The sequence below is a fragment of the Lineus longissimus genome, chromosome 3, assembly GCF_910592395.1.
Source record: "Lineus longissimus chromosome 3, tnLinLong1.2, whole genome shotgun sequence".
Taxonomy (NCBI): domain Eukaryota; kingdom Metazoa; phylum Nemertea; class Pilidiophora; order Heteronemertea; family Lineidae; genus Lineus; species Lineus longissimus.
The window spans coordinates 15,147,838-15,173,053 of record NC_088310.1 but is presented as its reverse complement, the minus strand read 5'-3'; the positions used below and the strand labels follow the sequence as shown (position 1 = coordinate 15,173,053).

The 25,216-nt window shown below is 41.4% G+C and overlaps 1 protein-coding gene across 2 annotated transcripts in view; it reads right to left on the bottom strand.

Annotated features, from left to right (window-relative positions):
* LOC135485752 (U4/U6.U5 tri-snRNP-associated protein 1-like) overlaps positions 1-25,216 on the bottom strand; it is a 344,022-nt gene that overhangs the window by 65,377 nt on the left and 253,429 nt on the right. For both annotated transcript variants that reach the window (XM_064768148.1, XM_064768149.1), the window contains exon 18: positions 4,617-4,848. In XM_064768148.1, the coding sequence (XP_064624218.1) occupies positions 4,617-4,848 (232 nt within the window). The remainder of the gene's footprint in view (positions 1-4,616; positions 4,849-25,216) is intronic.

Sequence of the window (25,216 nt, the reverse complement as noted above, 5' to 3'; positions counted from 1 at the left end):
AGGATGACAATTACAATGTAAGATACAAGCCCAAGACGAACTAAAAACGTTTACCACAACAACTGTTTATGCGGTGACGAGTGAATTTGATATTTTGTTTAGGTGTCTGAACATAACACGAGGTCAGGAGGAACCTGCGCGGTGTGGAAGGAGAAATTGCCGACTGTATTTTGAGTTATCAGATCATATTATATTTCATGTTATCGTTATATTCCGAGCTAATTGTGTGTTATTTGAGATTACTTCAAGTAGTATTCCATCCACATCCACGATAGTGGAATTGAATAGCAAGGAATGAGATAAATGACAAGAGTATGGAACAAGAAGTATATGAATGTAACAGAAAGTATGTTAATGGTATATAGGGAGACGTGGATTGGCTAGATGGAATCAAGCTTAGTCAAATGGGGCCAAATTTATGAAGAGCGTTTAGCTTAAAACAGCCTTTAACTACTGAATTGACAGATTCAGGTCCTTCATGTAAATCTTCACAGAATATGAATAGGACTTGAAACTAATTAGGGAGAAGTTACACATGAATTTGGCCCCTAGGGTGGATGACAGTTGTGAAGGTTTTATTTGAACTGCAATGATTGAAGTAGTTGAGGGGTTCTTCTATACATCCACTCTTCAGTACCTTGAGTTTGATGACTAACACAACTGCCTTTGTTCCAGCTGTGTTTAAGCATATCAGCGCAAAACTGCTCTTTCAATAACTATAGTTTGATACCATTAGCAAGACAGATGGTGTTTAAGTTGTTTAGAAGGTCATAAATGTAGATCAGGGCAAACCTACTCTTCAACACTATTAGTTTCATATCAAACACTGACGACACCTTTAGCTCCAACCACCCCAAGTAGATCAGTTGGTAATGAAAATGGGTTAGCACAAACCTACTGTTCATCACCTTTAGTTCGATACCAAACATGACTAATTTAGATATAACAGTCTTAAAGTAGGCCAGAAGGTCATAAAAGTAAGTCAGTGCAAATCTCTCCTTCATTACCTTTAGTTTAGATTAGTTCTTGTGACACTGCCCCATTCCCTCCCGTAAGGATTCAATGCAGTATCTTGATTGCGACATGAGGCATGATGCCGTCTCTTGCATCACCCTCTTCTCTTATATCAATCAGGATACAATGTGGTATCTTACTTGATTATGACATGAGGCATGATGACGTCTCTTACATCACCATACCCCTGACCATTGCCTGACCTCTTCTGAAAACGTGCTCGACTTTCAGTCGCAAGTTGCGGGAAATTTTCATGTAGAAACAATTTGGTTTCCTGGTATCAAATAATCAGATGCAGCGCCGTCCATAAACTGGATAAACTAAACATAACGGACTCCACTTGCGCCGTAGATAATTCATTTTCTGAGGGATTAACCTCTCTCGACCCAGGGTCAAGTGCGACAGTAAAGGGGTAGGAATTTTAATTCGACCTGAGGCCGAGCCTGACACTATAAGGGTTAAAGGTTGCATGTTAAACAGTTTAGATTTAATAGGCAAGCTTTATTTTTTATCATTATGATAGATAAAAATTCATAGATGCATTTTCAATTTCAAGGCTTCTTTATTCAATAAACTTGTACAATACAGTAAAGCAACACCACCTTTGCCTGTGGAACCCACCGGAATGACTAATAGAAAATAGACTGCATCATCCTTTAAAAATGAGAAAAAATAGCACTTTGTAAAAAAAGCCATCAAAATAAGATACGACTGTCCACTCTAAGATAACCCTGGTGGCATTTATTATTGACATTCCTGATTATGTTACAAAAACAATGAGTACTCTGTGCTGATACGCGAAACCGTGAGAGGACGTACAACCCCCGGAGGGGGGGGGAGGGCGATACAATAAAATTGGCCTAGGCCTAAATCATAAAAAAATTTATAAAAGTTAAATTTGAAAAAGTTCGCCCTTATTTACTAAAGTTCACCTTGGTAGAGTTTGGACACATGGCTTGCAATGCATACTATACTTCCCTGCACATATGTTGCAGTGCAATGCATTTGTTCATGTACTGGTATCGAGTGTGTAATGTATGGTAAATAATGTAGGCCCAGTTCATGCAGCTCCTCGCGGTTTTGCGTATCAGCATAGACTGAAAATGGCAGTTTTAGTGTTTGTTGAAAATACTTGCAATTCCAGCAGACTACTTCGTCGCTATTCTTTGTGTACTCTGACCAGTGTCACTATCATAGGTCTACGACATCATTGTTATTTTTACAAGAAAAATGAGAAAACGTCAACTTCTTGTGAAGCGGTTCGCCATGTTTGTTCGACTAGCGTTCGGGTTTATTTTGATTGCGTCGATGATATTTATAAGTACAAAGAGGCTATTCTCATAACAAATTTTTGTCTGGATTTCAAAGTCATTCTTCTGTATTTGTTTTATCAATGTGTGATAGATAATTATGATTACGATTATTTCATTCTGATGATTGGGAAGAACTTTTTGCAACACCATTATGTGTATAAAATGTACATCCACATGTTCATGTGTGTTTTGATCTTCCACTTCGACTCAATGTCTGAGCAAATATAACGAGACAGAAAGCCAAAAACACTTCCTATGTAAACAAGCTACGGGAGTTATTCTATACTATGACTTTTCAAATAACCGGTGTCATGGCCAATTGTACCTAGCAAATCAAGAGAAAATACAGAGAAAACTCACCCTGGTTTTCTATCAAAACGTCTACCGTACGTAGATGAACTGAGCGCATGAATATGGGTTTCTCCACGCGTCTTTTATCGGCAATATCAATTAGAATTAGACAAAACTAGAATTGTCAGTTGAGTCTTGTCAGACTCTGGAGTCTCCCGCTTTGAGGGGGGGGGGCGGCATTATCAGGAACGCGAGGAATTTGCATGAAACTTGGAAGATAGCGAAGAAGAATGACATGAACGACGTGAATGCCATGTATGAAATACACGCGGTATCCTTGTGCCGTTCAATTCTTTACATGAATTGCTCGGTGTATTTCCATTGTCATCTTTCACCAGGACGATGTTGATCAAGGAATTCCCCAGGGTATCAACACCCTGCCATCTGACGGTGGCCAGCGGTACCAGGCTATGATTTTCAGCTATGATTAGTGGTGAAACAACTGATCAAATAGCGGGTATCAAAATAAGGGCGGATCGAATTTCAATCCTAGGCACAGAATTATTACAATACGAGACAATCGGAACACGTGGGAAAGAACACTTTCAGAATAATTTCGTTTATTGGTATTGCTGTAAGTGGCGAGTTCCATGAGGTTTGTTCTATGCCATTTCACATGCATACCACTGTGTATTTTCATACAGAACATCACCCTGGAACCCAGACTGTATGTTCAGTTCGCGGACAAGGTTGAATCTAGCTACCATTTACAGTGCATTCCATTACGTACGTGCATACGCCACGTCCACCTGGGACGAGAGTGTGCCGGAATAATTTTTTGGGAGAAGAATCCCTACTAATATAGAAGTCTCTAGCTTAAAGCCGGAGACTAATAACCCCACAAAACGACCAGTTCCAAAGGCATGCTGACATTGAGAATCAAACTATAGGGAAATACCAGTTTCTAACTACTTGTTATGACAAATTTAGATTGGAACTGTTTTAAAATGAACGCTCAATATACATTTGTAAAATGGCCATCACATTATCAGCCTCGGCTGCATTGCCTTAGGGCAATGCCCTATGTGTAGCGTGTTCAGTACATTACAGAGACAGGTAGCATCGAAGCCGTTTTGCCAGATTTGAGCAGACGACAATTTCCATCTTAAAAACCTGCCAATTACTGCCAATTGCGTTATTTAGTCATTCTGCTGTGAATAGCTATAATCCTATCGAAACAAAGAGTTCCAAATATTGGTATCCTGGCTCAGCTACAGCAAATTCTGATGAAAATGCAACTATTTTGCTGGAACTACTTTGGCCAGCTCCAGTACAAAGCTGCAAAGCCAGCATAGCTACTTTACTTCACTTTTACACCATTGATTTGAAGTGATTTTACTCCTAATTCATAATTTATCATTGCTTCACTCCAACCAAAATGGCTGATGTCTAAATGCAGCTTCAGGCACGCAGAACATAACTACGCAACTATGACATAGCTCGGGATTCTGAGATAATGCCCTGAACCGCAAAATTCAAACATTCCAGGCAATGTGCCAACTTACACACTTGCCCAATACCGCCAACGACCTAATCTATTTTATATCAAAACCTCCATGTTATACTGACCTCTTCAACTTTATTTCAAGCTTCTATCTATTGGAATAAGGCCACAAAAAATTATTTGTAATTTACACCTTTCGCCAGATGGTGACTTCACATTAGGTCGAATTGCGCTTATCTGTAGTTTTTGATCAGAGTTTACCCACGTCTACCTTTCCAACAAATATGGAGTGACTGGCTACTACGGTTTCAAAATGTCGCAGATGTCGGACAGATGGACCGACTGACTGACTCACATACATATGCCACTGAACATCTATTTGACTAGCTCTGCTGACTTTGTCAGCCGAGCTAAAAAGCCCTTGCAAACAGGAAACATTAGGCCTTGGCAGCAATTGGGTTAAGGAATCATTCTTGATGAATAATTAAGCATACCTGCTCCTCCCTTAGCTTATTCATCATTTTCTCTGTCTTCTTTTTCCCTGATCCCTTGCCATGAAAACGATATGAAAGCTGCTTGAATGCTTCTTTGGCACTGAGATTCCGGCCAGACTCATCCACATACTCCAACTTGACATCTGGTCGATAACTGTCCTTTTCTTTAAAGTCGGACACCATTCCGCCACCACCCCAACGATCTCTCTTCCGAAACTTCTCATCAAGATCACTGCCAAAAGAACAAAAGAACAGGTGAAACTATGGTGGATTTTCACAGATAAAGGCAAAGAAACAGATACAGTAAACAAGGAAATGTTCATCTTATTTCATCTTTGTGATGCTGATAAAATCATGACTTAACACAGAACAGGTTTATTTTAAAATAATTTGAACTTTGAACTTAAAATGAAAGAGTTTCCAGATATGTCACCGAAGCAAAGGTGCACGGTTTTAATTGTTACACTTTCTTCATGCACTATCCCCTAAAACAATGCACCAATTATGGATGTAGTTGACAGTCAGAAATTTTGTTGGCTTATTGTACATATGGGTCAACGAACACGGTCTATCACCAGGGGTACAGATACCGTTCGCCAATGTCAAAAAAAAAATTGATTGGCGACAGTAACAATGGGTTTGGCTACAAATTTGGCGAAAATATTATTTGTGGTGCTGAAAGTCGAGTCCCAGAGATTCGTGCAGATCTGCAATAAAAAAAAGGGGGGTATAGGGTTATATAGCCAAAACTTCTTCAGCCGGGGGCCGTAGATAACGTGGGGAAGTCGTGCTACGATGTCAAAATCTAAGTGGTCACCGCAGCGTAACTCGATCAATAATATATGCACCCCGGTCTTGTGATAATGTATGGGCAAATCATTTCTCGCGCTTGTATAAGCTCCCACGTGATTGCCTGGCGGTGTGTGATTGGTCATCCTACTATAATTCACCGAATGTGATGTATGTTAGTAGCCAGGTATCGTCAACACCACACCTGCAATTGTTATGTACCCGAGAGTGACCTCGGCCACATTTCGCATTTTAAAATTCTCCACTTAGAAAAATAATTTTACCACATCTCTTCATCATTCCTACTATAATTTACTGAAATCTAGGTCAGGTGTGATATGTGTTTGTAGCCAGGTATCGTCAAATCTGCATAGAGAACAGCCTTTAAAACACCACATCTGCAATTGTTATGTACCCGAGAGTGACCTCGGCCACATATTTCATTTTAAAACTCTCCAGTTTGATAAATAATTTTACCACATCTCTTCATCATCTATAAGTAGCTGATCTGAACTGGTCTTGCAATAGACATGACAGACTAATACCCTGTGCTAGACAAAGAAAGTGTAATGTATACAGGCCAGCAGGATACAGCACCAGGCAGATCCTCCCCCAGCATCCATTTTCTTTATATACAGCAGCCACGATCATCACCACAAAAAAGGTAAATATCTTGCCCTAGAACGGCACAAAACCCTCATCAATCATTGAATTCCCACCCTGATGTTCTTTATTTGCATTAAAAATACAAACTGACATAAAACAATGCTGGAGCTACTGCATATTTCCTATGTTTTCCTATGCACAAAGCCTCATCAAAAAATTCTCAACTCACATCGGCCTAGGCCCTATAGGCTTCTCTCAGTCAGAACAATAAACTGAACTATCGGAGATCAACACTTCCTTTTAGCCTACAAATACTACTGTACACTCAGCCAAGAGCCGTCCCAACCGTCAATGACAGAAACATCAATTATAAACAGCCATCACATCTCAAAATCTTTTCAGATGTCTAAAATTCCAACCCATGGACAAGCCCGAAGTCTGCTGAAAAACTTGCACCAGCTGAAAAGGAACGTCACAATTGAAATGTCGTGCCTTCAGGTGAATATATCTCATGGCCAGGCCATCAAAGAGGATGACATCAAAAGGTTTCGTCATAGATTGAGCGCAAACATTGCGGAGATCATCTGCAAGGCAGAAACACTGAAAAGTCAACTTTGCCTTGAGCACAGATAAAAAAAAAGCTCAAAGGACCACGAGCACATCATTAGCTGCCACCACCAACCCACGAGCAAGACTCTCCCAGGAACCCCAGAAGAAGAAGATGAAAACGTCTGACTTTCTCCAAGAGTCAGACTTGGATGATGAGGCACGTACACAATCGTCCTTTGACACAAGCCTTGAAATCACGTCCACTCCAAAAAAAGAGCAAACTCCTGCCACTTCATCTCAAGAAGTAAATGCCGCCTTACCGGAGAACAAGGAAGCTGCCAGTAGCCAACAAAAGAGTGACAGTAGGCCTACCACTCCTGTTGAATCCCACAAGCTGCCCTCTCCCACGAACCAGCAAGAGGAACAGCAAGATGCAATTACAGAAGAGGAAGCTCTCAATATTTTAAACAAAGAATAGAAAAAGAAATTCATCATAGTCCTTTCAATGTCAAATATATGCGTACATAAACATATATATCAAAATTCTTTTTCTTAATGCTTCATTGCTCTTCTACTCCTTATGCTACTGAGACGCTTTACAAATAAGATTTGTCAGATAAAAATTGTACATGTTCAACAAATACTCAGACATTATGAATGAATGTGTAAAGTGACTTTTCTAAATAAAATTAAATAATTCCCAATCCGGCCAGTTACTTTCCATCTTCTCAAGTACATGCCCCGTCTAATTTAAGGCAGTGTGGTGTAAACCTGCCCTGCAGTCAAACTGGCTGCCCTGGCTGTTGGAAGGGCCAGTTCTACCACCACCTGCAACTTCCAATTCTCATACAAGACAGTGCTGCCATCTACATGTCAAGAACAGAATTGACATTAAAAGCAGTTTGAAGATTGAGTCTCGAGAAAAAAACGTCATACACTTTATTGATACTTTTAAACAACTTCGCACTCTTTCCAGGACTGTTGATTAGAAGACAATGACCGGAAAAAAAACCGTAAGAGCAACCTTTCAAAGACGTCTTCCAAGGCACAGTCGGCCAAGAGACGAAGGTTAAACCAGACTCTGAATTGAAAAAATGAATGTCAAGCTTCGCAAAGGATTCGCCAAAACACTCCAAGAAGCCATTCCACCACAAACATCTGAACATTCATATGCCCACACAAGTCAGGAATCGTCAGCCTCCAATGAACCCGTACCACCAGAAATATGCGAAAATAGACATCAACATACCAATCACGAACCGTCCAGAACAAATGAACGTCGAGTTTCACTAAGGATTCGCCAAAGCACTTTAAGAGAGCAATGGCCCAGCAACGACCCTCAAAACGAAACCATTCCACCACAAACAACTGAACATTCATATCCCCACACCAGTCAGGAACCGTCCGCCTCCAATGAACCTGTACCACAAACAACAACCGACAATCAGGAGCCACGATCATGTACCCTCATAGAAAGTGTTCAGGAATCCCAACGTAAAACTACAGAAGCTATCCAGTTGAAAAGACGGCTAGGGACAATAAATGATACTAATTTTTTTAAGGAAATTGACATCCCAAAACAACTGAACTCACACACACTTCCATCCTTATATGACGCAAAAAACGTGTGTCGACACTGCTACGCATATCGTTGGGAGGAAGAACACCCAGGATTCTGTTGTGAAAAAGGAAAAGTCCATTTAACTCCAATACCCAATGCCCCTCCTGAAATTCTGAAACTATACGAAAACGAACACTTCCTCAATAACATACGATCGTACAACAACGCCCTTGCACCAGCTTCAATCGGCTGCAATGAACACTATCTACCAGGTTTCAACCCAACATTCAAAATTCAAGGCAAGGTATTCCATCTTATTGGCTCCCTATTACAAACAGGAGATGACCACCCAAAGTTCGCACAAATATATTTCCATGACACAGAACATGAGATAGATAATAGACTGAGATATAACCCACAGTTAACACGGACTACACTATCCATTCTCCAAGACGCGCTTCATGTCTGCAATCCTTACGTGCATTCCCTAAAAGGAGCCCTCGACTTCTCAAATACACATACAGATGTGCAGCCGATTTTGAATGCAGACAAAAAACCATCCGCCAAACATGCCCGACGATATAACCTACCGAGTGGCAGTGAAGTCACTGCTTTAATGCCAGGACAACAATTAGGTGATTCAGATGTCATAATCCAAAGCAAAAGTGGCCAAATGAAAAGAATTAATGAAAGACATAGAAGCTATGACCCTTTGCACTATATTCTCCTTTTCCCGAAAGGAACAGATGGCTACACAGACGGTATTTCACATGCAACCGGCAACAAAAACGTGCCGCCAACAGAATTCTATCGCTACCATCTTCAGGTTCGCACACAATCAACTAATCTCCTCCTCAAATCTCGACGTTTGACACAACAATATGCTACGGATGCATCTGTCAAAGCAGAATCGCAAAGACTGCGATGGGTTAAAAATAGCATCGCAAAGCGAGCATAACCCCTCAGCCTATTAAGGTTGAAGGTGAGATAATGGTGAAGTTGGCTTAGTGGAGTGGCTAGTTTGCATATGGAAATTAAAATTGTGGAAACCTATTTTGAGGATGTGAGCGTGGTGGCCATATTGAATTTGGAATCGCGCTGATTTTCGAAAGGAACCTTCCCCTTACAAAACTGCATTAGGCCTACACTCACTAAAAATTGATTCCATCCTCCAAGTCGTTCTCCTCGAAATTGACGGAAACCGATTTCAAGCACGTTGCCCTGGTGACCATATTGAGAATCAGAACGAGCCTGTTTTCGAAAGGAACCTCGCTCTAGTCACCCCCAACGTACATACCAAAAATGAATTTGATCGGACAAACGGTTCGCCTCGAAATTGACGGAAACCGATTTCAAGCAAGCCGCCCTAGTGGCCATATCGATAATCGGAACGCGCCCGTTTTCAAAAGGAGCCTCGCTCTAGTCACCCTCAAGGTACATACCAAAAATGAATTTAATCAGACGGTTCTCCTCGAAATTGACGGAAACCGATTTCAAGCACGCCGCCCTGTGAGCGTATTCACAATCAGAACGAGCTGGTTTTCAAAAGGAACCTTCCTTTAGTCATACCCAACGCACATACCAAAAAAAATCATGATTTTAGCTAGCATAATTCCTGAGATATAGCCGAAAGTAGTTTTTCGCATGAAGCGCCCCCTGGGGCCAAGTGTAGGTTGAAAACCGTCGAAACTGCCAAAACGCACAATGGTACCATAAGACCTTCAAACCACCCAGAGATGAAATGCCTAGCATTTATGGTTACGGATATATGCTCCGGAAACCACTGATGGTCAATTTATGCTATTTGACCGCTGTGACCTTGAAAAGTAGGTCAAATCAAAAACCCGGGAACTATGTGATGTAGTCTCATGAGTACTGTCCTGAGTAAAAATATCATGATTCAAGCTAGCATAATTCATGAGATATAGCCAAAAGTAGTTTTTTTGCATAAAGCGCCCCCTGCGGCCAAGTGTAGGTCGAAAACCATCAAAACTGCCAAAAGGCACAATGGTACCATAAGACCTTCAAACCACCCAGAGATGAAATGCCCAGCATTTATGGTTACGGATATATGTTCCGGAAACCACTGATGGTCAATTTACGCTACTTGACCCCTGTGACCTTGAAAAGTAGGTCAAATCAAAAACCCGGGTATTATGTGATGTAGTCTCATGAGTACTGTCCTCAGTTAAAATATCATGATTCTAGCTAGCATAATTCATGAGATACAGCCAAAAGTAGTTTTTTGAATGAAGCGCCCCCTGGGGCCAAGTGTAGGTCGAAAACCGTCAAAACTGCCAAAAGGCACAATGGTACCATAAGACCTTCAAACCACCCAGAGATGAAATGGCCAGCATTTATGGTTACGGATATATGCTCCGGAAACGAGATCAACGGACAGACGGACGGATGGACAGACGGCCCGACGGACAAACGGACAGACAGACGGCGAACGCTTCGACAATACCCCTCAGCCTTTATGGGCTGAGGGGTAAAAACCACCAAAGTGATATTCGAGCAGAGAAGTACCAAGGTCTCATTGATGCAGTCAGTGAAAACGATGAGCAAAAAGCTGGAACTATCATCATTCTCCCGCCCTCCATCTATGGTACCCCCCCCCCCCCCCCCCCCCCGGTATACCGAAGCATTTCAAGACGTAATGGCAATAGTCAGATTGCATGGACGCCCACACTACTTCGTAACATTCACTAGCAACCCCAATTGGCCAGAAATAACATCCTCATTATTTGATAAGGAGCAGCCCAAAGACAGACCTGATATAACGGCAAGAGTATTTCACATCAAGATGAAGGCATTGCTCAAAGACCAAACCAAGAATCAAGTCCTCAGTGAAGTTATTGCTTATACGGCTATGAAAGAAGATAAAAAGAGGCCTACCACACGTTCACATTCTACTCATCATGGCAGAGGCTGACCGCCCCAGAGAACCAAAAGACATTGATAAAGTAATATCAGCAGAAATCCCTGACAAAACAGTAAACCTACAGCTCAATCCGATCCCGAAGCCGTTATTAGTGTCAGTTGCGTCAAATACCTATACAAGTACACGTGTAAGGGATCGGATCGAGTCATGATGGCGTTACGGAACGCAAATCCTGTCGACAATACAAACAATGAGATTGAAAGATACGCTAATGCCCGATATGTCGGTGCCTCAGAGGCCTACTGGCGCATGTACAATTTCACCATTCTTAACCCTTAAACGGCCAGAGGCGCCGTTTGGCAACTTACAGCTGGACGGCCAGAGGCGCCGATCGGCGACTTACATGAGGAAACCAGCCCTGTAAAATATTTAGTCGCCCTCCAACTTCAAGCACCCCGCTGATACTACACACAGTGATGATCGGCATATTTACCTTATCTACCTAATGGCCAGCGTAACCAGTGATAACACTCAGTCATGATCACATGATGATGAACCTGGCCCTTACTGTGATGAGGCAAAATTAGAAGTAATTTGGTCGACTACAAGGCAATCAGGATGTGATAGCAAGATCGGTTATGTAACAACTTATGTTGACCTCAGCCTTTGGTCGGGCAACTCAGCAGGAGGTTACCTGGCTCAGATAAGCTGAGAGCTAAAGTCAATAAACTATTCCTCAGAAACTCTCCCCTCATCAAATATCCATCCCCGGCATCTAAGGCATTTTCCATTAGTTGGTGGGGGATGGTTAGGAGATAATTTTTACAGGTCTGGTTTCCTCATGGACCATACGCCTTTTCAGCTCCTTATACTAACACTATACGGCAGCACCGGGACTCGTAAACGTGTTCAATGGGTAAAGGAAGGTCAAGGCCGTTTATTCAACACAACTTTTGTATATGGTGCTGAAGAAAGTTTTCGGTGATTTTGATCGACAAATTCGCTATTGTTTCAAGGATTCTGTGACGTCAGGATGCCGAAACTAAGGAGACGAATGAGTGTAAGTGATGTTGTAAACGAAATAGTTGCAGAAACGGACTCGGAAAACGAGTATCTAGGTTCTGATGAAGAGACTGACAGTCATGACAGTGATGACAATGACATGCTTGATGTACATGATGTACACATGGCTACTGGTGTATCTGACATGTCTGATAGTGAGAGTGAAGGGGGTTCCCTTCCAGATGCCCCTGACTCTGAGCCTGTGAGTGATTCTACTGATGATCAACCACCAATCTTGTCAGTAAGGGGGAGAAGAAGAGGCAGAGCCAGAGGAATGGGTCAGGCCAAGGCACCACCCCCACCTCCAGCCCCAGCCCCATCCCAACCGAGAGGAAGAGTCAGGGGCAGAGGCCGTGGTGGTGGCCGTGGTGGCAGAGCTTGAGGCGCACTTATTGATGCTAGAGCAAGAGCTCTAGTTTGGCATCAACATGATGGAACTGTCCCAGTGTGGTGTCCTCAGTACACTAGAGCTTCTGGTGTTCCTGCAAATCGAGCAAATGTGCTGGCTGGAGCAAAACCTGTAGACTTTTTCAATAAATTTTTCCCGTTGGAGGCTATGGACATTATCGTGGCGGAAACCAATCGATACGCTCTTCAATTCTTCGATAACCCAACTGATCTCCCACCCAGTTCTCGCTACCTCGCTTGGGAAGATACTTCTTTACCGGAAATTCAAGTATACATAGCTATGCAACTGGGCATGGGCCTTTGCCAAAAGTCACATGCTCGAGATTACCACGGTGGATTTTGGTTGACTGAAACCCGTAATTTTGGTGAACTGATGCCAAGGAATCGTTTCGACCTTCTCACCAGCTTCTTACATTTTGCTGGCAACTCTCTTCAACCAGCAGCAGGAACCCCTGATTATGGTCCACTGTACAAAATCACTCCTCTCCTTGAACTGATCAGACCAACATATCGTTATTGGTACACACCGGAACACGAGTTATCAATAGATGAGAGTATGGTTTGCTTCAAAGGGAGGCTTTCGTTTCGTCAGTACATGCCTAAGAAACCCACCAAGTGGGGTATCAAGGCTTGGGCTCTTTGTGAGAGTTCCTCAGGGTATTGCCTTGACTGGTATCCTTACACTGGCAAAGCCAATGTGACAGGACTTGGCCTCAGTAATGATGTGGTGATGAAACTTACTGAAAATTATCGGGGTTATGGACATCACTTGTACACTGACAATTTCTATACATCGCTTGCTCTCAATCTGATGGATGAAGATATAGGTCTGTGTGGTACATCAAGGTCCAATAGAGTTGGTTGGCCTGCAAACTTTTCAGACACTTTCTTACAAAAGGGGGAACATCCAAGATACAAGCAGAGTGACAATCTTCTTGCTTGCACCTGGGAAGATAACAAACGGGTCAATATGTTGTCCACTGTTCACGGTAATGGTGTTACACAACATCAAATCAGGGATAAGAAGGAACAGACTGGTTTTCGTGTAGTCAATAAACCAGACTGTGTTTTAGAATACAACAAATATATGGGCGGCGTAGATCTACACGACCAATTTCTTACATATTATAACTTTCTGCATTGGAGTCATAAATGGTACTTGCCGCTGTACCATAGACTACGTGAAACTGCCATCGTCAATGGCTACATTTTGTATAAGAAAGTGAACCCTACTTCTAGAATAACCCACTTGAAATTCATTCAGGAGGTCATTGATGGACCCACAGAAGGAGTACCTTCTTTTCGTAAAAGACGTGGACGCACCAGTGATGCAGGAGTAGCAGAGGCACGTCTTGTGGATAGGCACTTTGAATGGGTACCTAAAGAAGGACAGAGACCAGACTGTATGGTATGTTCAGACAGAAAGGTCAAACGAGTTCAGACCAGAGATGGTTGTAGACAGTGCAACGTGGCTTTGTGTTGGCCACGGTGCTTCGAGATTTTCCACACTGAAAAAGACAACAAACGTGCTGGTGCACGACTTTATCAGAAACAACCTGCTAGGGCACAAAAAAACTAAAACTACTTTAGTTATATGTGAGTAGAGTTATTCTATGTTACAGACAATTGAATAGGAACATTTCATACAGAAATATCATCTGAATTATTATTTTTTCAGAAATTTTCATTTGACAAAACTTCTGAAAATTTTTGCAGAAAATTATGTTCTTGACAAAAAAATTCCAAAAAAATTATTTACAGGTTTATATGATGTTTTCTTTAAATCAGAAATAGACAGTTCATGCAATTCTGAACAACTTTCATATACATTGTAACCTTGTAGGACCATTAGAAAAAATTTTAATAAATAGTCAAAAATTACCTTGCCGAATTTTTTAATTCTTTTCCGGGAAATTTGGCCGTGGAAAAGGGCGAAATTGGGGAAATTTGGCTGTTTAAGGGTTAACAAGTATCCACCCGTTGCAAAACTTCCTCTTCATCTTCCAAATGAGCAGTCCGTTCTGTTCACACCAGGAAATGTGAGAAATAAAGCCAGTCAACCACCTCCAGAAACAAAGCTGACACAGTTTTTCGAACTGAACAAAACTGACACAAGTGCTCGAACAATACTCTACCCGGACATTTACCACAATTATAGATGGGCAACAAACAAGTGGGTCAAAAGAAAGCACAAACTAACGAAAATGAACTCCACGTCACATGACGACATGTCCGACATGATTGGAAGAATCCCACTTATCAATCTCAATCCACACCAATCTGAGTTGTACTACCTCCGAGTGCTCCTCTACCACATACCAGGACCACAAAGTTATGAGGACTTGCACACAATCAGAGGTAAACGAAACCCAACATACAAAGATGCATGCCTACATCTCAGCATTCTCGATGATGACCGTGAAATCGACAATGTTCTACAAGAAGCAGCATCTGTTCAATTCGGAACAAACTTGAGACAAACATTTGCAACCATTCTAATGTGGATCCAACCAACAAAGGCACTACAATTCTGGGAGAAACACAAGCATGACTTAGTCGAGGACCTTCTACACCAGAGAAATATCCAGGTACTCACTGAGGACATCATCAACGAAGTGCTTATTGATATTCAGGAGCATCTCGAACAGAACGGATATGACCTCGCACACTTCAACCTCCCAAAGCCAGACCTAAACATGACATCAACACCTGTTCCCAAAGAGCTCCGGGATGAATTGGACTATGAACAGAAACAGTATCAAATGTACTACATTAAAACGTACCTCTCCTCAATGAACAACAAGCAGTCATTTACAATGCTATTTTTGAATCAGTCAACAACGACACTGGACAGATATTTGCAATTGATGCTCCGGGAGGAACCGGGGGAACAGGAAATACATTCTTATTGACTAATCTTCTGGCAAAAATCCGTTCTCAAAACCACATTGCCTTGGCCACAGCAACAAGTGGAATAGCTGCTACACTTCTTCTCAATGGCAGAACTTGACATTCCCGATTTAAAGTACCAACACAAGTCCTCGACGATACATCCATGCGTAGAATATCCCAGAGATCTACAACTGCACAGTTATTCCGGCAATGCAAATTATTGGTGATTGACGAAGTCACCATGGGACACAGAACTGTCTATGAAACAATCAATCGCACACTACAAGACGTCAGAGAGAGCAACAAACCCTTCGGTGGAATAACTGTCGTCTTCTCTGGTGACTGGCGCCAAATATTACCAGTCATCAGACATGGTAGTCGCCCCGATATAGTGGATGCCTGCCTCAAAGCCTCACCATTATGGACACATGCCAAAGTAATGAAAATGAACACCAACATGAGAGTGACAATGGCAAACGAAAACAATGTCAATGCCCAATTTGCACAAGACCTGCTGCTTATAGGTAAAGGCCAGATACCAGTTCATGAAGACATAGGAGAAAACAAAATCCTCTTGGATAACCAGTTCATTCTCAACAGCACAACACTAACAGATCACTGTGACTTCGTCTTCGAACACCTGCCACAGAACTACACCGATCCACAATGGCTATGTTCCAGAGCAATCCTATGTCCTACCAATCAAGCAACAGATGATGTCAACAACTTCATGATTCGGACTTTCCCAGGAAACACTCGAAAATACCGAAGTTCAGACAAACTCATTGATGACTACAACAACCACCACTACCCAGTTTAATTCCTCAACAGCCTATGTCCATCAGGCATGTCACCCCATATTCTGCAAATAAAACCAAACTGTCCCATTATGCTCCTAAGAAACTTGGACCCAGCCAACTGCCACTGCAACGGCACTAGGTAAATTACGAAAAGCTTGCATGCTCATGTGATTGAAGCCACTGTTGCAACGGGAATTCATCAGAGAAAGAACATTTTCATCCCGAGGATACCAATTTCCCCATCAGACAATGTATTCCCTTTAAAAATGACCAAACTTCAATTTCCCATCAGACCATGCTTTGCCATGACGGCAAACAAAGCCCAAGGACAAACACTAGCCAAAATTGGCCTGTACCTCACGAAGGACTTCTTCTCACATGGACAACTGTATGTTGCTATGAGTCGAGTAGGAAACCTAAACAACATCAAGATACTATCACAATCAGACATAACAAATACGTTACCAACATTGTATACAAAGAAGTGCTGTGAAAGGTCAACACTGAAAAACGGCCCATAATATGATATGACGACAGAATTCAGTCCTCATAATCTCTCTCTATCTCATTTTTGAAAATTGCTCATATTATATATAAGTATGAATATATCTTTTGTAAATATGATATGTTATTATTTCATATCATTTCCTTTGATATCCCAATTCAGGAAATAACCATGCTAAAAAGCTGGTCACCACATTCGAATTAGCTCACAGGTACTTATATGCTAGTGAACCTAATTTATGCATTCAATATTCGATCGGCTGGCTCCAAACAGCGCTGAAGATTTCCGAACGGAAAATTATGATTGAATAATGCAAATCAGTCATAGTACTCTGACCAAATAAAGCAATATACCGTTCCGGTGTTGAGGCGGTGGTGAGGTCATTCTCAATTTCGTTTATTGACTTTAGCTCTCAGCTTATTTGAGCCAGGTAACCTCCTGCTGAGTTGCCCGACCAAAGGCTGAGGTCAACATATGTTGTTACATAACCGATCTTGCTATCACATCCTGGTTGCCTTGTAGTCCACCAAATTACTTCTAATTTTGCCTCATCACAGTATATTAGTCATGCGAGTGTTATCACTGGTTACGCTGGCCATTAGGTAGATAAGGTAAATATGCCGATCATCACTGTGTGTAGTATCAGCGGGGTGCTTGAAGTTGGAGGGCGACTAAATATTTTACAGGGCTGGTTTCCTCATATGCTAGTGCTACTCACGGCGCCATTGTCAAGTTCCAGGCATCTTTTGGGGTTGATGAGTTAAGGTTTTAAAGTCATTCTTGTTTGTAAATGTTCAATTATCTTTCAATCAGTGTTTATATTTTGTGATTAAAATGGTTTGATATTTAATAGAATCATTGAGCGTTTTCTTATTATTTCCACTGTATAATGCCTAGTGGCCAAACTGGATATGGAGCAGCATGAAGAATCCAATAATCCTCTCTTGTCTTCTTATCTCCCCATCATTCCCAACGCTCGCAGTTCCTTGCAAGTAGTTGCTGTCTCTTGTTCTTTGCCATTTGATTGGTTATACCTGTGCAGTGTATGCAAAAAATGGCATGTGGTATCAATCTGCAACCCGGCAGAGTCAGAAACTAGAGTTGTGTGATAAGAGCAGTTGAAAATTTATTTAAGTATAATATCTATTGCACAATCATGGTTGGCTACAACTTGCCAAGATTGGCTACAGGTAATAGGCCATTGGCTACACATTTGGATCCCAAAAAAACAGGTCTAGCTGTACCCCTGATCACCATCTAAATAAACTGGGTGTACGACAAGATTTTTCACTCAGTTTAGGTAAATTTCTCAGTGTTTCTGCATCTCCTGACTATGTTTTCCTTCCTATATCATAGACAGTATATTAGTGAATACACTCTGTGAGACCATTCTCTTGAATGAACCAAATACAATGTTCTCATATTGAATATTTATGGACCCCAAAATACGAAGTGTTTTCATTAACCAACGGGCTCCATGATTTACATGGAGCATATAACGTGTGCAGGCATTTGGCATATAAATACTCATCGATGTTCAGGCTTCTAGGTTATGAGGTATCAGCTTCTGAGTGTTTCGTTTTTAGAAAGCTTCCTCCTCCTTGACCATAGATATCAGGCTAACGTCAAAATGTTAACCACTATGTAAAGCATGTTCAGAATATGTGAAGGGCACGGCGGTTCAAATCACCACAAATTGTGTGTTTTAGTTTTCTAGGCCACAGCAGTGATAATCATCAGCGGAAACGGGGTCACTGTCATCTCCTTGGCAATACCTTTGTTTCAAAATGGCGGCCATGAATAGAATAGTGTGAGGTCTGCCACTTCTAATGACTAATAAATGTCAGTCTCTTAGTGAACTTTGTGTTTTCTTGTTTACTGCTTCCCGTACCACATATCTGATCATTAAGGTCAAATTCTTTTCTTGCTTCTCATTCTTAAAAGTGGTTTACACGTGGCATGACTGCAGCATTGGATTATGTGTGATTTCCTCATGAAAGTGGATAATCTAGCGTAGAATTTGGGGGGGTTTTCTGGTTCTGAGGCCAATTTTGTTTCTTTTATTCAATAAAGGATATCCTCAAATTTCGGAATATATCAGCATTAGTCTGTTAGGACTTGGACATTTCATGAATTCAAGGTTATTTTGAACACCCATTGTCAAGGTACCCGTGAGTAGATTTTTCACTACTCTTGTAAATTTTGTGTCTTTTCCTTTTCTTTAAGCATGATTTCATGTTGATATGTTTTCTTTTTGTTGTTTAATTGTTTGTAGCATGCATTATTTTGATATCATTGCATTGTAATATGTCATTTTAACCCCTTTTTCACCATGCACGATCAAATTACTCATGTGAACAATATTAATAGGGTGTGCAGAATATGTCTGAGACCAGCACAATCACCAAGTCAAGCTCAGAAAAGAAAGTCACCTCTTTTGTGCAATAACTATGTAGAAGGGATTTCTTCCACCTGGTGTTTAGATATTCGGTGTGACGTTGCAGGGCAACACCCAGATAAATTGTGCATTCTGTGCTATATCTTCATGAAGAAATATTCACCAGATTCATCTGTAGTTGAAGAGCAGAGAGTTTTGGCTGCTGATAATGAGCGGTTATTCACTCCATTCCTTCCAACTGAGGAGTCATGTAAAGTCTGTGCCAAAGTTGCTATTTATAAAAGGGGTGGGTGTAATGCGAGAGAAAAAAAGAAAGCAGGGCGACCCAGTAAGAAGAAACTAGACTTTGTTCTAGAAGATGCAGCAGATGGGATTTTTCAGCATTTATTTCCAGCTCATGAACAACGTATTCCCCTGTTAGGTGAATATGAAATTGTCAGTTTATCAGAGGAATTAAGTTCTACTTTTATTTGCTGTGTGTGTTCGAACATATATCAACCCCGGTCAGTCATAACCCCATGCCAGCATGTATTTTGTTCATCTTGTTTAAGCACTTTGTTTTGCAACGCAAGGCTCAATACAATCAGTTGCCCTGATTGTAAAAGTAAAATTAGTTTCTGTGATATTAAGTCGGTTCCTGAAAGGTTTAGGAAACAGCTATTGCACTTGAAAGTACAATGTAAACTCTGTGGTGTTCAAAATAACCTGAATCATATTCAAAAACATGAGTGCAAGAAAACCCCTGAAAATGACAGCATTCTTGGTTTTCCACAAATTTCTACTCCGCCATCCACTCCCCTGCACACATTCCCGAACCTGACATGCCAAACCCACAAGAACCTGACATGCCAGAACCACAAGTACAACCTGACATGCCAGAACCACAAGTACCTGACATGCCAGAACCACAAGTACAACCTGACATGCCAGAACCGCAAGTACAAGAATCTGACATGCCAGAACCACAAGCACAACCTGACATGCCAGGACCACACACTCCTGTCATGGCAGAACCACAACCTAGAATAGCATTCCTCAATGGACAAGCAAAGACAACACCACTAGGTCTGGAGGAAGAACGCCTGTTGACTAGCCTTGTCCGCAGTAAACTCAGGTCATCTGCCGACAAGAAATTTCTAGTGTGTAAAACTGGAGGCCAGGTATGTATAATTCCTTTTCGTTCATGAAAATGTTATTTCAAATTTTCTCAAGTACCCAATTCAGTCTGTTGATTCGAAACTCTGCGAGTACCAGTAGTCAAAATACTGTTTACAAGTTGATTCATCCTGATTGCAGCCGATGTGTTTTAACAAACACATCAAACCTCGCAAGCCAACTGACAAGGTATCTTCTCCTATAAAACATTTGCGATCAAGAGAGATTTAAACAAGAGGCCCAAGGGCCTGGCGCTCAGCTGAGTTGTTGCTGCGTTGTTCGTATATATTACATTACTCGTCAAACTCTACTAAACTAAGGACTCAAAGCCTAAGGATATTAGCTTCTGGATGTGTAACAGTGAATTACGGTAGACTGGCGCAATCTACTTCAAGCAAGCTCCACCCTTGCAATGTGTGCGCAAACAGATAACCTAACCTATATTGGACCATCAATTCTACTAAACTAAGGACTCAAAGCCTGAGGATATTAGCTTCTGGATGTGTAACAGTGAATTACGGTAGACTGGCGCAATCTACTTCAAGCAAGCTCCACCCTTGCAATGTGTGCGCAAACAGATAACCTAACCTATATTGGACCATCAATTCTACACACAGCAAGATGATTCATCCTCAGCTGTTGCCATGATGATGATGATGATGATCCTTTTCGCAAATTGGTCGTCTTCTGTCTTTCTTCCATACTTTAGTGCCACCGGATGTAGTCTGCCCTTGTGGAGGGAGCCTTTCAGCACAGGACACAAGAATCCATGCGAATTGAATCACATGGAGAGACTAGCCCAATCACCCGCTTTTGGCTGGGTAGAAATGGGTAAATCTCGCAGACTGGACCTTAAACTCTACTGCCGACGTGTGAGGCCGGTCTGACAGATGAGCAAGTAGGGTCCACCTAATGCAGAAGGCACCAGTTTCCCTAACTAAAAGGATAACATTAACAAAATGCTCTACCCAACTCTATTATTGCCTAAAGGCCTGTGTACACTAGTAAAATATCAGCAACATTTTTACAACATTTCCAGTTGCAACAAATGTTGCAAAAATGTTGCGTAGTGTGTACAGAGCAAAACGCGTCTTACATTTACAACATGTTGTAAAATTGTTGTGAAATTGTTGCAAATTAAATGCAATGCAATTCTTTGTTGCATGTTGTAAAAATGTTGCAAACTCTTCAGCCAATCAGAAATAGGATTTGCATCATGTGATCTACCTGAGGTCATGTGACTTGAACAAGAAGCAGGTATAGCAACTCTCAAGTGAGTGTCTTGCTTCGTAGGGTGATGAAACCTTTTCTAGAATTTTCATCCATTTGCAGGAAGTTTTTGTATGACGGCTTGTCAGTCAGCCGCAACTCCTTCAACAGGCAGTGGTATGCCCCATGATCCACCCTCATTTTGATCCAGGGCCTGGTCCATATTCTCTTTGGTTATTTCGCCGCCTCTTCCGTCTCTCAACAATGACAGCTAAAATTGCTGCAGAAGCACTCAAAACACATCTTCTCTCCTTGGAATCATCCATTTTCCCTCCAAAATACCTATTTCCCTTTGTTAAATTGTTCCCACTAAAAAGTTTGCAACAATTTACCAACATGTTGTAAAAATGTTGCTAATTTGTTGCAATTTTGTTGCTAGTGTACACAGGGCCTTGAAGGGCTTGTTGCAAAATTGTTGTAAAAATGTTGGTAAAATGTTTCTAATATTTTACTAGTGTACACCCTGCTTAAGTCAAGTGAAACTCTTACAAACCTTAGCAGAATGCCACCATTGAAATGTTGATAGCAAGTAAAAACTTTAAACAGATAGACTTGATTTTTTTAACCAACTGCCACATGCGGTTTTCTTTATTTAGTCAATTTTGAGGGAAGTATTACAGAATGAAATACTTAAATACTAAAATTGAATGGCTCTTCTGATGATTGCACTGGTGAACACCGAAGTCGATGGGATGTGCAAAGTCATAGCTCGATCCTCTCTCTTGGTCATCTGTGATGTGGTCACCAAATATGTTCAAATGCAGCTGCAGTAGTGCAGATCATTCCTGCAAAACATGATGAGGAGATAACATTTTAATTTTGATAGATAGCTAAGCTTGCCACGTTTTATATCAAATACAAGGCCAACAACAACTGATAAGGCGCTAGGGCCGAATGATCAAGGAAGTTCATTGAGAATGAATTGTGATAAGAGTGATGAATCGGCCCCGTTTGAAGCATTGTGCTATGTACAGTGTGCATGTGTCAGTGTGTATCAGCTATCGCATTTATTGTTTGTTGACATTTCAAATCGCCAGAGTCGATCCTCAATTACACTGTTTATGTACATTGGCAACCTTACCCGATGATATCAGAACGATGTTTATTATTGTCTTGTTTATTCACATTAGTTCTGCTATGTGACAAGAGTTATTTGTTGAGTAATCCATGATTTAAAGCCGGACTTTGACATCGTTTCTCAGACCAAGCTGCATTTCGCAGATCGTTTTTCAACGATCGTCGACGAACTATTTCAAATTAATCACATCCAATTAAACAATCCAAGCCTTCCCTAATGTCATCAACATGCAATAACACAAGCAGCCAAATATTATCGCCTATGAAATTGTGCATTTAATGAGAACTTACCTCCGAATTGACAGAACGCGATCTATTCCATAGCATGGTCTCTTACGTCTGAACTGCGCAGACTCTGAGACGTGACGTTCGCTGCACGTGGGATAACTCGCGCGAAATTTAAAATGCTCTTCTTGGGGGGTGCTCACTAAATTGCGCCAGTAACACCACCTGGTGAGAAATTCATGAACCACGCCTATTGGTAATGAAAGAGAAAGCTTTGCTCTATAAGATTAGATTTGATTCATGATCCCCAACTTAAAGAATTAGGAGAAATCAGCTGCTGGAAAGGTTTTTGGAAAATTTTGCTCGGTGCCACCTAGTGGCCAAACCGCTCATCCTGCCGGACCCACATTTGGTCTATTCAGGAGTCCTGAAGGGTCTCAACGCCTCAGAGGGAAAATCTATCGCCTATCCGCCATAGTTTTGAAACGTGCCTGTTTAACGGACAGACAGACAGACAGACAGACGGACATTCATTCTACCATTTACTCATATGAATAGCTCAGCTTGTCAGCTGAGCTAAAAACACGCAAGTTCGTCAGTGGAGGGAAGTCTCTTCTGCAACTTAGAAGAGAGCTCCGTGTCAAGAACAAAATATCGAAGCAGCTAATACTAGACCATGCAGGACTTAAAGTCGCCAAATTGGAAAGACATCTGCAATTGGCAATGAAATCGACGGTTGGTCTTTCTTGGAGACAGTCAAGAAAGTTAAAAAAGTATGATCAGTTTATAATAGCATCGTTTTCCGAATTTCTGAAAGTTAGAGGTTGTTTAATATAAATATTGTTCAGAATACATGTTTCTTATTTTATTCTCAACAGGTTTTTCAAAGCAATAGGAGTCAAATATGAAGGCGAAGGGGCGGCAAGAGATTTACAGAAATCACTTGTAGGTGACAACATCTGTGCAGGGATGGTTTTGTTCCAAGTGAGAGATGACCATTCTTCCGACAGCATTGGTGGTTACACCCTAAGGAAGGCTCCATACGCATATGCAGTTAGCCTGGAAAACTTGGTCTGTGATCACTTGGATGCCCATCTTAAGTAAGTCCCGTTTCCCTGCGAATTGAAAGTTCCTCTTTTTGCCATTTAAAGGCCATATATCAAGGTTTTTTGCCATTTTCTGCTGTAAGACGATTTCAAAAGTGTACCTAACACTTAATACAATACAGAAAACCAAATGCAATTAGCTCCATCCATTTTGAAGATATAGCAAATTATGTGTTTGACAACTTGATTACCTAATCAGGCTAGCAACTGGCTTGTTAGAGCCAGGCGGCGGGTTCAGCAAAAATTGTGATGTAGATCAGGTTATCTGTACATGTCATGCAATCATAAAAGCAGGAGGACCTTAATTAATTATGCACACCTGGAAGTAATGTGTTTCATTCACTATGGTGTATTGTGTGGCTCCGAATTGTGTCAAGGATAGCACAAAGAACAATCGAATGACGGATGAATTTCCAAAGCCAGTTGAACGAGAGAGGAGGAAGCTGTGGATTCGGAAGTGCAAACGTTTGGAGTGTTGGAAGCCTGGGCCTTCGGCCAAACTTTGCAGTGATCACTTTATCGATACGGATTATCACATGAAGCCGGATATCTGCATCCAACTGAATATTAAATGCCACTTGTTAAAAACAGCTGTTCCAACCATGTCACTTGCATTTAATGCCCAAGGCTGCTGAGGTCGGTTGTTATACATAATGTGTAGGCCCTATTGGGGCCTGTGATATCGCATAGTGTCTTCTTGTGTTCCAGCCATAACAAGGTGACAGCGACACAGGTCAGTGTCAGTGACAGCCACTGTCAATGACAGATTATTGTCATCTGACATCTAGGCCTATCTAACGTTGCACGGCATTATATCGTCACGTCAAGATGATTGTGCATAATACCGTCACTTTTCAATAGTAGTTCAGCGTCATGACATAACTGGCGATACAACACTGACGAGGCGAAACAATATTGTGCAACATTAGTCTGTTCAAAAATCACACATGTTATGCATCTGCAACTGTCTATCAATGTCTTCTTTGCTATATCGGCAGGTCTGCCATGCAAATTGATTAACCACAAATTCTAATCACTTTCGTCCGAATGATCACTCTCATTATGATCTAGTGATATTAATGGCTCGAACATGTACGGCTCAACGTTTAAATATCCTTCTGTATCACCAAAACATCCTCAAATTCACTGCTCTCACTCTCTGAACTGTATGCGGAAGCCATCTTGCTTTGTTCTGACTGACCTGATCTACGTCATCAAAAAATCCCTAGCGGCCACATGTGGAACTAATCTAAAGTTGTGTGTGGTGGGAAATTCAAATAGTTTAAAATTGAAAATTGAAATAACTAAATAATG